This window comes from Schistocerca serialis, chromosome 10 (genome assembly GCF_023864345.2).
Source record: "Schistocerca serialis cubense isolate TAMUIC-IGC-003099 chromosome 10, iqSchSeri2.2, whole genome shotgun sequence".
NCBI lineage: Eukaryota > Metazoa > Arthropoda > Insecta > Orthoptera > Acrididae > Schistocerca > Schistocerca serialis.
Window position 1 is genome coordinate 88,956,332 of NC_064647.1, and position 15,088 is coordinate 88,971,419.

Consider the following 15,088-nt stretch of genomic DNA (forward strand, 5'->3'; position numbering starts at 1 on the left):
CGGTGCTCAGTCTGCAATTACTGACAGTGGCGACATGCGGGTCCGTCGTATACTACCGAACCGCGGCCGATTTAAAGCTATCACCTAGCAAGTGTGATGTCTGGTGGTGACATCACAACGATCACCTTGGACATCCTACCATTTCAGTTACTAATGACAATGTGGAAGAGGTAAGAAAATGGTTCTGGAAAATTGCTGAATCACCATCAGATGATGCTGTGATTCCTTTGGCTCATGCCAAGCAGTTTCTTTCAGATGTTTTGGGCACGAAACATGTAGCAGCAAAGTTTGTTTCAAAATTGTTGAATTTCAACTAAAAACAGCATAATGTGGACATCACCCAGGAACTCATGAATTGAGTTACAACAATCCAGAACTTCTAATGGTGTTTATAACAGGTGATAAGACGTGTACATGGGTATGACATTGAAGCCAAGATGCAGTCATTCCAACTGCTAAAGAGCCGAAACAGAAAAAAATGGACAATTTTGATCACGTGTGAAGATTCTTCTCACTGTTTTCTTCAATTACAATGAGATAGCACATCATGAGTTCATGCTTTAGAGTCATATAGTCAATAAGGAATACTACCTGGAAGTTATGTAACATTTGCATCATGAGATCCGAAGAAAACAACCACAATTGTGACAAAACAACTCACGGAAATTTCATCACGATAATACTCCCTGCTCACACTTCAGTGTTTGTTCTAGATTTTTTCAAAAAACAAAACCATTGTGTTGCCTCAGCCACTGTATTTGCCCCTGCAACTTCGTGCTATTCTCTGGGCAGAAGAGAAACTTGAAAGAATGTTATTTTGCTACCATTGATGAATTAAAAACAGAATCACTGAAGGAGCTGGAGATCATAATGAAAAGAGTTTCAGAAGTGCTTCCAAGATTGGCAAAACAGCTGCCACAGCTATATTGTGTCTGAGGGGGAATTTCTTAGAAGGGGACAAAGTTGAAGTTTATGAATAAATAAAGATTATTTAAGGGAAGTGAACATTCCCATTACTTTTTGATCACACATGGTAGGACCGCAAATGAAATATTGTTGATACACAGTCGCAAAAGCAATGGACCAAGGACTTAACTTTGGAGGCCAGCAGAGAGCCACACCGAGAGCGGTGGCACAGTGGTTAGCACTCTGGACTTGCATTTGGGAGGACAGTGTTTCAAACCCAAGTTTGATCCAGATTTAAGTTTCCCTAAATCGCTTCAGGCTAATGCCCTAGAGCTCTCGAAAGGGCGCGACCAATTTCCTTCCCCATCCTTGACACAGTCTGAGCTTGTGCTTTGTCACTAATGACCTCAAAGTTGACGGGACATTAAACCCAGAGAGCCATATTCCAACGATGACTTCTTGACAAATGTTTTTCAGGTAGCTGTTGAACTAATGTATTTGACTGTTTATGCCTTTACACTCACTATTTGCTCATTCATTAAAAATCAGATTGACATCCAAGCTGCCAGACATAACAAAACTTGGCTCATTGTCACATATGTGGGTTTACAATTATATAACTTGTTGCCAATAAAGGCATATGTGTGTTCAAAACCTTTGCATAAAAGTGGCTTAGAGAAAAGATGTTTTACACAGTATGAGAATTCATAAGTTTTCTGAAGATTTTGTTAAGCAGGTGCGGTGTCATGTCCAGACACAGAATAGAGAAAAGACGTGGGTTTAAAGTCCATCTGCAATTTCCAAATGGTAAGGAGCAAATACAGAAAGACAAATTCCTAGTGAAGACAGGACGACAACTCGAATCGGTGCCAAACACTGTCACAGGGCATCTACGAGAGACGTGGATTTTGGGACTCGACAGGATGCTTGCAGCAGGAGACTCATGGAATTCAGGCATCTGATCAATACTATTTATTTGTGATCAGTCCTACTAATATGCTGAAAACTAATTCTAAACATTTTTAAAGAATCATGGTGGTGCACCATTTCTCCCTTCCTATAATCGACCCACCAATTCACCTGCATTTAATGAGCATTGTCCAATCTGGCAAGTCATTCTACACCTCCAAGGTGCCTCTGACCAACCACATTTAGATTCCTCCCCTACCCCTACTCGGTAGGCAGGGATCCTTCTGGATTTTACATTAACAAACTCCAGTTTAGTATCAACAGCATTCAGCTGAAAGCTAAATGTCACTGCCACTCCTATTATGCCCAGCAAAAACAGTGTTTTACGTCACTCAGCCCCGCCCTCTGCCCTCCTCTAGGTGGGGACTGTTGTAGTAGCACTCCTCTGTAAACCCACAGACGTGGCAGTTCTCAGGAACAAGTATTGAGCTCGCTGCCTCTGCTAAGACGTGCCTTTTCATGACCATTTTTACAGTGATGCCTTACAACAACATCTAGGCGGCGGATGGAATTACCAGTTAATTCTCTGAAGTGAAACTTCTCCTGTGGGACAGCATTAAGAGCATCTGAAATTTGCACAGCTCTAGTGTTACTGTTTATCACTGGTAAATTAAATGCTACCGCTTTTGCCTGCTCTCTCTGCATTGTGTCTCCGATTTCCTACCTCGGGATGCCCTTGACGGCTCCAGATAGCCTTAAGCGTAACAACTCTACAAGTCGTTATGTCATCAATATATGATGGCGGCTTGTAATAAAATGATCTGAGGTGGAACCACTCGAGAGGATGTATTAAAATATATTTCTCAATAACGAATTACAGAATTTAAATCACCGGGACATATTTTGTATATTGACCACATGGGTGTAAATAATGACAGTAGATGTTTGTTGGACTGTTGACATCAAGTGACATTTTTCAAACTTGTAGTAGCCAAGCCATAAAGGTGTTGCATAAGTCCTATGTAGTACAGCTGTTACAGGCATTGTGAAGGGTCTGTTCATTCTGCCTAAGGGCCTCATACCATCACTGTACATACTGCTGCTTAAGACGAAAGGGAACCGACAGAGTGGCTAAACCTTTGTTATTGAAGCTCTGGCTCTGTATTTTTCTATTGTGCTTTGATGGGTCATTAACCAATATTTAATATTAAACACAAAATAGTTTTTTGTTCCTGAAATTGGCTATTGTATCCACTGCTGGAAAGACATGCTAAGTTAGAAATGGCGTCCTACATTTCACTTGAATGTGGTAGCATAAGTGGTACGATCCAGTGAGATTTCCACTAGTAATTAGAGGAAATAAGCATGCAAAACGTGTGCCATCACCTGTAGTTACCAACAATTTTCTCACTTCCTGAGGGCATTTGAGGGATGAAGTGTGTTATTAGGAAGTTTCTTTTTTTCTTTTCGTAATGCATCATTCCAATCTAAACATCATTCGAGGGGGCAAAAAAAAAAATTATATCTGTGCAAGGGTATAATAAGCAATATCAACAGATCCATGCACAGTAGCATGTTTGGTCACTGATGTCACACTTCCTGATACTTCAGTACAACAAAAAAAGGTATTAAAAAGATGCCTTCTCCAGAGATCTTTAATGTGGTGTATCACTTAAACTGCATATTTTTGCAATACATAAGTGTTAATTTGAAAACCAACATATACAGTACATTTGCTTCACAAAGGCTTCAGTCAACATGGGGACTGCTCAGTTTGCTTCTGTCAGCCAAACACAGCACAGAATCCTTGACAACATATTACATAACTGTTTCATATCGTGAACTAATAAAGGCCACAGGTTGAACATGGACAAAAAAACATTAAACATTCCAGACTTGGAACTGAAAACATGAAAAACATTAAGTATGCAGCAAACCTAACATACACCACATCAAAAAATTTCTGAAAAATGTGTTTGTCATGATAAAATGTCAAAAAATGTGGCTTTGGTGGCTTAACATGATACCTATAGATCTTATCTTGGAGTTAGCTTTTGGTGTCATTTAGTGGTTGATTACAAGGAGGAGAGGAGATACAGTCTGTAAGCTCTTTAGAGATTCATGGCACCATAGTCCTGCTTGTTAGATGTCGCAGCCTTCCCCTGTATGGAAACCAATAGTGGAATCTGATCTTGAGTACTAATGCTGTTTCATTTGTATTGTTCATGTATGTGAGCAGACATTGAATGTATCATACATTGTATATTGGACAACTAGTGTCATGTGATATTTACAACTGCTCCATATTATAGACTGTTGTGCCTATACTGGTAATAGTAGTAGATAACTTGTGGATGTACAAGGTATTTATAATTAAGCTTTCACTACTTGAGAGGGCCCCATGAAAAAATGACTGATCATAGGATGATGAAACTTTGTGCAAACATTTGTTGAGGACATGCAGAAGACAAATAGCGAATAAACCACTGCAGGAACCATTTTAATTTCTGTGTAAGAGGGTAACATTTCTTAATTGCATACCTTGTTTGGTTCCATGTTACAAACTTGCACAGTGCGATGACCATCTGCATCCACAACAGCCTGGAAGTTTGTGCAGATACCATTTCATAATTGTTCACAGCACTTTTCAAATGGTGAACCGTGGAATGTTCAGGTGTCGTCACATTGCTTGTGCACGTCGCATCAAGCATTCTCAGCCACGGCAACATAACTTCTTCAACAATTTGTGCCACAGTTGGCTGTTGGCCTCTCCAATGAGCAATTCACAAATCACCAATTCAAACATCTGAATCACTGGTTCAAGTAGCGAAAGATTAATTATAACCACCCTGTGTCTTACTGTATCCTTTTCACAATGCACATGTGTGTGCGTGGTGCATGTGTGCACACAAAATGATGATCTTTAGTGCATTTAAATGCTTAATAATGGATTATAAATAGGTAAAATATTGCTGTTTTTAGAATGTTATTTGATTTAACAATGACCTGAATGATTGATGACAGCTTCCTGTTACGTTATCCTAAAAATCTTAATAGACCTAACTAAAAAACATTTCTGCTCAAATATTTACTGTTATCAACCTTACAGCAAGATAATTTTGCTATGTTTCAGACTGAAAATTACTTATTGTCAATGTCTTGATGGAAAAGCAATGTCATACATAGCTAAGCTGCCAGCATTGAATGCTTTGGAATTCAGTGACATTAAATTTTATAAGTTAAAACCCAGTGTAAATTGCATCCTTGAAATGTCAGAGCTGCGCAGACTTTTCCTCAGGGAATGTATCTGCTGGGCCGTACCATTTGACAAGTTTCCTGGCAGACTAGTGAACCTCAGGTAACACTATACTCATACTAGTGCAGTAGTCTAGGCAATAGGTATTCGTGTGTGTGTGGGGGAGGGGGGGGGAGAGAGAGAGAGAGAGAGAGAGAGAGAGAGAGAGAGAGAGAGAGAGAGAGAGAGAGAGAGAGAGAGAGAGAGGGGGGGGGGGGGGTGCTACAAATGGAATAAGCTGTCAATGTGGCTTGTGCAAGGGCTATCCAGAAAGTGACATCTGCCTTTTATGTAATGTGAAATTGCTGGGGAAACGCTGACTCATACAGTACATCATTGTGTACCATTCCTCGAAGTTAGCAATTTGGTATGAGCAGCAGAGTTGAAAATGGTTCCAGATATAAAATTCATTGTGTAATACTATTATAGGTGGCAAAAATCTGTTGAGACGTACGAAATTTGTGCTGTATACTGACCAAATGTGAAGTGTGAAGGTATTCCAGGCTATTGGCGTCTACAGTTTGAATATGGAAGGTCGAATGGTCTCAGTGATTTAGAAAGTGGCTCTCCACCTGTAGTCAGAAAATATTCATAAAAAAATAACACTCAGCATGAACAATGGAAAATCCAAAATTCAATCATGCAGGACATGTTAAAGACCTCTCCTTCTCCCAGTCCCTACAGTGGAAACATTTTTTGCCGCCAACCCTACTATCAATCAGACTTAACTAAAGACCAATGTTAAACTGTCTGATTCAATTCACTCCTCCATCCAACTGTGATCCACTCCTACTGCCCCCATATCACCTCCTGTTAACTTTTCAGAATTTCTTAAACTTGAACTATGCCTCACCATTGTTCCCCAAATCCCTCAACATGCAAACTAACCTTCCATCTGCAGAAAGAACCACAGTGCACCAACTAAAAACTGATCCCAACCTTATGATCCTACCTGTGAACAAAGTCACTACCACTGTTGAACCACAAGGATTACTTGGCAGAAGGACTCTGCCAGCTTTCAGATACATCCATCTACAAACCTTGCCATAGTCACCTTATTCCGGTGACTATGACCTATTTCCAGTCTCTACTCAAATCCATAGGCCCATCACAGAACTTCTCCCCAGAGTCCACCACTCTGCATACCCCCACCACTCCCTGCACTCCTATCTTCTTCATGCTTTCTAAAATCCATAAACCCAACCAACCAGGACACCCCATTGTGGCCAATTACTGTGCCCCCAGTTTGCCCCAATGGCTGAACAGACAGCGCATTGGAAATCCATGCAAGGGGGCCCAGGTTCGATTCCTGGCTGGGGTGGGAGATTTTCTCCCCTCAGGGACTGGGTGTCATGCTGTCCTCACCATCATTTCACCCCCACTTTCAATGCACAAGTTGCCCAATGTGGCGTCACACTCAATAAGACTTGCACTGGGCAGCCAAACTTCCCACCTGGGAACTCCCGGCCACTGATGCCAAACTCTCATTTTCACTGTGCTCCCACTCATAGACCAACACCTTCAACCTATTACCTGGAACCTACCTGCTCATATAAAAGATACTGACCATTTCCTCCACCGACTCTCCACAGTTCCTGTCCCTTTGCTACATAGTGCCCTGCTCATCACTATTGATGCCACCTCCCTTTACACTAACATTCCTAATGCCCATGGCCTTACCACTAATGAACACTATCTTTCACAATGCCTGATGGACTCCAAACCAACAACCTCCTTTTAAGTTGCCATGACCAACTATATCCTTACCCACAATTACTTCTGCTTTGAAGGCATTACCTACAAATAAATACAGGGTACGGCTATGGGCACCCACATGGCACCATCCTATGCCAACCTATTCATGGGCCATCTAGAGGAACCCTTCCTAAACCCCGAGAATCCTAAACCCCTCACCTGGTTCAGATTCATTGATGACATCTTTGCGATCTGGATCGAGAGTGAAGATACCCTATCTACTTTACTCCAGAACCTCAACAGCTTTTCCCCCATATGCTTCACCTGGTTCTTACCGTATTTACTTGAATCTAAGCCACACTCGAATCTAAGCCGCACCTGAAATTTGAGACTCGAAATTCCAAGGGAGAGAAAAGTTTTAGGCCGCACATCCATATCGAAAAAAAGTTGGTCCACTGTAATATGAGACACAATTTAGGTTGAATGAATGACGATACAGCTACAGTAGTTTGGTTCGAGTCTTAAGCTTAGCAGTTGAGCTTTACCATGTAGCCATTGCTATGCGTCAGGTGCTCCGTCCGTATTTATACGGGTACCATTCCTTTTTCACGTGCTTCATCTGGTTTGAATTGATTGCTTATTTTTCTTTGATCTGGTAAGTGCCATTCTCTTTGTTATAGATCTTTATGTCACTCTTAAGCTGAAAATGCATAACTGTACTGTGTCATGCATTGTTTGTCGCATTCTGATAGTGAGTGTTTATGACCTGTCGCCGCTCGCGGCATCTCTTGCTTTTGTTCGCGCTACCGCCGCTTACTATAAAAAAAAAAAGCGGAATCGTCTCATTAGCGAAACAATGGCAAGAGACTGCTTGTTATTTGCTGTTACTTACACTGCTGCTTTCTTTGATAATGATCAACAAGAACCAAATAATAGACTGCATATGATAGAAGATGTTCTGAACGAGAGTTTAGCGAAAATTTTTCTCCGGTTGAAAATCTTTGCAGACGCCTCTGTAGTACATTACATTCTGCACAGAAATTAGTCATCTTAGATTTAAAAATCTTGTCAATTGCCGTACTTCATTTCTGACTGTGTCACTAGTATGCATAAGAACAATACGAACATAAACATGACGTGATATGTATATTATTCCGCATTTGCTGTTGTCTCACTCTAGTTTCGTAGTTTATTAGGCAGACAGGATTTAAACGAGGTAGCAGCAAACACGAAAGAATACATGGCAAAATGTTTATATTCGTACGGTATTATTCTTATGGTGAAAAGAATACTGCATGCGATTCACAATTCATAAAAGTTCTTATTAGCAACGATCTCTTGTCACAAGTAGGAAAAAATTCAGAATGTAGAATTGGCCATATTGACAAACATCCCAAACAATCTTGCCAGTCGGATTTTCGTAGTAAGTTGAAATGCTGCTACATTCGAAGATGAACAATATGGAATTTGTATATACTTTGTTGGATAATGCATAAAAATGTAGTGGATGAAACTTGGGGCGGTGAAAAAAAGCTCGTCTTCCACCTTTTTTTACTGACACAGATGTTTTGTCGCCAGTATTTATCTTTGTGCCTGCAGAGCGGTCTGTGTAGCGCTACATAATTCGACAGCAGAAGTTAGTTGTGACGACACCTACCAACATTTTTCAGAACTTCTGCTTACTTTGCACTTGATTCTAAGCTGCAGGTGGGTTTTTGGATTACAAAAACCGGAAAAAAAAAGTGCAGCTTAGTACTCAACCCAACAAACCACCTTCTTAGATGTTGACCTCCACCTCAAAGATGGCTACATCAGTACATTTGTCCATATGAAACCACATGCAATAAATCTACTTTGACGGCTGCCACCCATTCCATACCAAGAAGTCCTTTCCATACAGCCTAGCCACATGTGATCATCACATCTGCAGTTACGAGCAGTTCCTCTTGAAATATACTGTGGGTATCACTGACACCTTCACAGACCGTAATTATCCTCCCAACCTTGTACAAAAACAAATCTTCCATGCCTTATGTTTCCAGTCTCCCACAGCCCCCCGAAGTCTCGTCGTCTGACCACAGAGGAGAGTTTCCCTCATAACTCAGTACCACCTGGGACTGGAGCAGCTGAATTACATTCTCCACCAGGGTTTCGAATACCTCTCATCGTGCCCTGAAATAAGAAATGTGCTGCCCGCTATCCTTTCCATCCCTCCCACAGTGGTAGTCCGCCATCTACTGAACCTACACAATATACTTGTCCCTCCTTACACAACCTCTGCTGCCAACCCCTTACCTCATGGCTCATATCCCTATAATAGACATAGATGTAAGATGTGTCCCATACATCCTCCCACCACCACCACCTACTCCAGTCCAGTTATAAACATCACCTATCCCATCAAAGGCAGGGCTACCTGTGAAACCAGTCATGTAATCTACAGCCTAAGCTACAACCACTGTGCTGCATTCTATGTGAGTGTGACAACCAACAAGCTGTCTGTAAGCATGAATGGCTACCAACAAACTGTCTCCAAGAATCGAGGGGACAACCCTATTGCTGAGCACGCTGTCCAACACAGAATCCTTCATTCAATGACTGCTTCGCAGCCTGTGCCATAGGGATCCTTCCCACCAACACTAGCTTTTCTGAATTGCGCAGGTGGGAACTCTCACTGCAGTATATCTTATGTTCCCATAACCCTTCTGGCCCCAGCCTTCATAAGTCATTTTTCTCACCCTTCCCTGTTCCCATTCTAGCACTATACAGCTCTCAGCCCACCAACACACCAAGTCTTTTTACTTCTGCACTTTTTTGCAACCCCCCCCCCCCCCCTCCCTTGCCCACTGTCTAATTTCCCAACTGCACCTAGCTGCCCTACCCTCTCTCCACCTCATTGTTGTGCATTCCCAACAGCAATTCACAGTCCCCCATCCCTACCCTCCTATCCCTCCCCCTCCCCGCCCTAGCATCCTCCTTACCCCCACCCAGTTGCCACTGCCACTGCCACTGCTGCTGCTCACAGTGTGTCTTCAGCTGCCAGGGGTGTGTGTGTGTGTGTGTGTGTGTGTGTGTGTGTGTGTGTGTGTGTGTGTGTGTGTGTGTGTGTGTGCGCACGCGCGCGCGCTCGCTCACGCGAGAGAGGCCTTGTTTGCCAAAAGCTTATATTGTGACAGTAATTTTGTTTGTGCCTATCTGTGGCTGTGCATCTCCACTATGTGGTGAGTAGCAACTTTCATGGAGAGGAAAAAAGAGAAAAAAAGCACGTGGATTGGGATTTCCCAATATGTTGACTGCTAGGCAACTTTCACAGTTTTTGCAGAAGTGTTTTACAGGAGATGCAAGTAGGTTACCAGAAGTTCTGTGGTCATTAAAGTCGAAAATTCTGTCTAAGAACAACAGCAGTCAACAGATGACAGCTTCTCTGGACTTTCTTTATCAGTAAAATTCAAAAGGAGAAGTCTTACAAAACAAAGCAGTGACCAGTGGTGAGAGATGAGTAGTCGTTGCCAACATGGTGACAAAATGGCAGTCAGTCATGTGTGATCATATCACGTAGGGGCACAGCAAGAAAAGCTCACTAAACTGTCAGTTGGAGAGGTTATGGATACTGTCTTTTGTGAAATCAGAGGAATCTTGTTCATGAATTTTATAAAAAGTATAAGGACTCTTAATTCTAATGTCTGCTGTGAGTCATTAGGAGATGTGAGAATAACCATTCAAAATAAGTGCAGTGGTCTCTCAAGTACTGGTGTCTCAGTTTAGGATAACAGTTCTTGACTGTATTCTGCTTGACAAATGTGAGAATTGTTGCATCAGTTCAAACAGGACACTCTGGAACATGCTCCCTACAGTCAGACTTAGCTGTGACTGATTTCTACCTCTTCTCGAACTTAGAAAAGAGACTCGGCTACAATGAATAACTTGAAGAAGCTGTAACAGGTCTATTGTAATATTTTAACTAGCTCAATTTCATGCAGAGACAATCCGTCAGTTCATTAAGAGATGGTGATTCTGTATAGAAGTTAGGTGCTGTTTCAGATGGTTTTAATAAATGTGTTTTAACAAGTCCAGTATTTTGTTTATAGCCTCAAGAAGACTTCTTTGATAGCTTTCACATTTGATACAGCACAACATGTTCCTCAATAGTAAGTGCTCCCCTGCCTCATGTTGTACACAGCACGAATAAAATTTTTCTAGAAGCCGTAATCTGACTCGTCTCCTTTAACCAGTGGAAGCTTCGGCTGAGTGTATTTATATTATACAGAATAAAAACTAACTGTGACAGTTCTTGATAATTATCATGTCTCTTGTCTTGTACAGAGAGCTGGAGATAGACTACTGTGATGGAGACCAAGACGTGCTGGACAGAATTAGTGCCCAGATGCCAGACCTGAGGGTGAAGGGCACCCTCTGGGCACCCATCACAGATGATAGTTACGAAGAGGGTGACTACGTCACAGATGATAGTTACGAAGAGGGTGACTACGAGTGACACCATTTCCAGCGTCTGCGCTCACTCGGCACCTGGAGCTGGGGAGCTGTGGGACTGGCACACTGCTGGAAGCTGCACTGGTGTTCCAAAGACCCTGACTACAAAACTCAGCCTGTGCTCCATTTTTTAGTGTTGTCAGCTTCAGCAGGGTATTGGATGCCTGAAATAAGGAATGGGAAAGGGGAACAAAAGACAATATAACAATGGTGAAGACTTTAGTAACTGTAGATGTGTCAAGTGCCTCGGTTTTGTTTTAAGTTATTCTATTTACTTATCAATGACTTGAGTGACTCTGTGTTATTGGAAATTCTACCGGCACAAATAAAAATTAGTTTTTGGAGTATTATGAGTGGCAGCCAATCCTTTTAATACTGTGTGGCTGAAAAATTTCCCTACATAATTCTAGGTTCGAGTTTTTGATTATGTAGTGATGTCTGCCTACATTCACTAAATGTTGTGATGATTCCACTAAAAGGAAACTTGTGATTTTTTTTATTATTTAAAAGACAAATAATTGTTTTCTTCCTTAAGGATTTTGTTGTGAGGTGACATTATTCAAAGCAACAAAGAAAATATATTTGAATTTAAACGTAACAACAGTTGCCAAGGATGTACAGGTATGTGTTTGTGGTATGATTTGGTAGAGGGAAAGGGTTGGCACTCTTAGGCTGTGAGTGAAGGACCTCAAAGGATTAACTGTCTTCAGAGTCCCGTCTTGCCATATAAACTGTGATTTTTCCTAAATTGTAAAATCCTGTAGTTTCTGGAAAAGATTCCTACAAGAGTGCCTCGGTTTTTATTTTATTTATTTATTTTTTAAATGGCTGTAGGTGATGTATTTCTCCATCTCTAATAGTTTTGCCCTCCTTATCATGATGAACTGCAATGAGTGTTTCTTCAGGTTTCCAGAATATTACCCATTGAGATAAAAATTTCCAATCTCTTTCCAGCCTCCATTGCCAGTTCAGACTTTCTGTGACAACTATATTTTGCCTTCTTACTTCAGTTACCATTGTCTGGTTTTACACAGCTCTCCAACCTAGTCTGTCCTCTGCTTTTCTCTTCATAACTGTATAACTTGTGTGCCCTACATCCCCTTGAAGCTGTTAATTGTAGTCAAGCTTTGTTTTTCTTCAAAATATTAATACATTTCTCAGAAAAGCTTTTCATGCTGTTACTAGTTTGTGTTTTATACTCTTTTGTTTCTGACAGTGTCAGTTATTTTGCGGGACAAATACTAAAATTCATCTGCTCCAGGGTGACCAGTAGCAAATGGATCATTTTCAAATAAGCAGTAGTATGTTAATATTTAAGAAAAGGAAAATGTTATTTATTCAGTATCAGAGGTTAATGTTTGCTGTTATGTATATGGTCACTTACAAAAACTGTCATCCAAGTGGCAGCCAAACCAAAAGTTACTTATAAGTCAGGTCAACAGGCATTTGTCAATAAAATCTGTGTTGGCCATCCGAACAACTATAATTGTGAAGACCGAGACAGATCGCCAATTGTACGAGATTCGACCTCCGGTGTGCCAGGAACAAATAAACATTTATTAAGAAAATAAATGGAGAATAGATAATTGATAAGACCTGAGGCCAGTTAGCACTAGAGAATAGTTGACAAGGACTGTCTATAACCGGCAAGAAGTTATTGTTATGTAAGACATTCAGAAATTGTCACACGGTACACAGAGAATGAAGCAAAATCCAGTGCCTCTCACAGCTGGCATGCGAAGTCTTCGACAGCTGGTGTAAACACAGCAGCTGACAGTATATGACCATCTTGGCTGCTGTCAGCCCCTCAGGAGGAGTATCTCAAAAAGTATTAACCCCACAGCCCATGGAAGGTTAGATACTTACACAGTATAATTATTGAAGAAATGACATCAAATCCCTCCAACCCTAGTTGACTGGGTATAGTAACCGGGGTGGACCCATCTATAATTGTTATGTTCGGCAGTGAAATCAATGCTGATGGCTGTTTTCCTGTTTTTTATTTACCGATTGGATTAATATTCACAGTGTCATGAAAATTTAAGTTTCCTAACATTTATTGTGGCATAATTATTTATAGACAGAAATACCATAAATGTTGGTGGACTTCGCATGTACTTTGTAGATTCAGTTAATGTAATGCAACACCATTGAAAAAGTTATTTAAGTCAGATCTGTGGTGAAAACTTTCGAATTTTAAGCTAGTTGTCTTTATGTCAGTACGAGCGTGTTTATGAGCACCGAATAAATCTTTGTTTAAGCTATATTCAAAAGGCATTTATTCCTAACATTAAGTTCTTGAGTTTTCTTCTTGGAAGTAAAGGAAAAGTGTGGTAGAAGACGCCAGTGAGGTCTCGTCACTCACAAAAGCAAAGTTGTGCAATGGGGAGGTGGGGAAACCTGAAGAATATAAGGAAATACACCCCTGCAATTGGTTGATTCCTTCAATGTTTAGCAGCAGCATTGGGGCGTCAATTGGTCAATTCCATCAATGTTTGCCAGGAGCATTGAGGCAGACGTGACAGGAGGTGAGGGTACTAGTGCTTTAATTGCACGGTTTCTACATTTATATATGTAACCATTTTCATCCATCACTATCACTTATTTTTTATTTCTGACATTCTGTTTTATGTTGTACCTAAGACTGTTAAGTTAACTTTGCTGTGGTGAGTGGTGTTGTGGAAGAGACAAAATAGTTCAGGTGCAGATCATTTCTTTCCCTTACGAATCAGTAATTTTGTGTGACAAAGAAATCACGATCTCCATGCCTGTAACTTCCAACAGGATGGTGTCGGGAGTGATTTGTTTACTTTTTCGTCAAGGCATTTTTGTACAGTGATGGACGTTTACCGTTGCCAAAGATTGGCGTTCAGTAACATTATGGCTGCAGTTACGTTACTTTCTCAGGAGTATGAGAGGTCACTATTTATGAAATTAAAGTAAGTGTGCTACTGCAACTGTTAGCGTGTCAAGAAAATACAGTCAAGATGCTCTTATTGTAGACCATCTGTAGTGTATGCGCTGAAATGCTTGTACCGCTCCTGGATGCCATTCTTGACATCCTTCTTGGCTTACCCATACCTGCTTTCTACAAATTAGCCTTAGTAAATTTTCTAAATATCTACTTAGAAAGCAGCTTTTGAAAATGACACACAGTCTGGTTCAGGCACGTTTGTCAGATTGCACTGAAAGATAACTGTTCTGAAACCAGTGTATTAAAAGTTTCACAGTGAATGAATTGTCCAGTAGAGAACCACCCCAGTTTCTCTGAAAGCAATGACTTTGTAAAAGTTTCGTGAGCAAGTCCAAATGAAGACATTCTAATTTTGTTTTATTATGTGGCTGTAGTTAGTTACATATTCCATAGATAATTTGAATGATCCCTTTAGTCAAAATGGTGTAGAATGTGTCAGTACACAGGATGTGTAACTCATACATGATTAGTGTTAACAGTAATAAACATTTTCTAGCCATATTCATGTAACTACACTTAAGATCTAAGTTCTTTTAATAGTCTACCATCTGCCAGTTCTTAAAAGAAAATTTTACGATAGGATAGAAGGAGCTGTCCAGAAGAAATGAGTTTAGATTAGTAGATTAATTATTTGAGTAGCTCAGTAACAAGCTTCTGCGAGTTGAAGTTTCCCTTTATGAGTAGCCTTACAAATATGGATCATTCTACCCTGCCTATTGACTCCTCTTCATGTGTTACAAGTTATATCAGTTGTTAGTATGACTATATGTTGTACGGACTGAACGTAGTGGTCTTTTCTCCAAATTAGTTTTACACTG

The 15,088-nt window shown here is 40.7% G+C and overlaps 1 protein-coding gene across 1 annotated transcript in view; it reads left to right on the forward strand.

The window, feature by feature from the left end:
• Window positions 1–12,450, forward strand: part of LOC126425046 (F-box/LRR-repeat protein 17-like) — a 73,210-nt gene extending 60,760 nt beyond the window's left edge. The window contains exon 5 of the mRNA XM_050087955.1: window positions 11,129–12,450. Coding sequence (XP_049943912.1) covers window positions 11,129–11,300 — 172 coding nt within the window. The 3' untranslated portion in view covers window positions 11,301–12,450. The remainder of the gene's footprint in view (window positions 1–11,128) is intronic.
• Window positions 12,451–15,088: the final 2,638 nt, after the last annotated feature.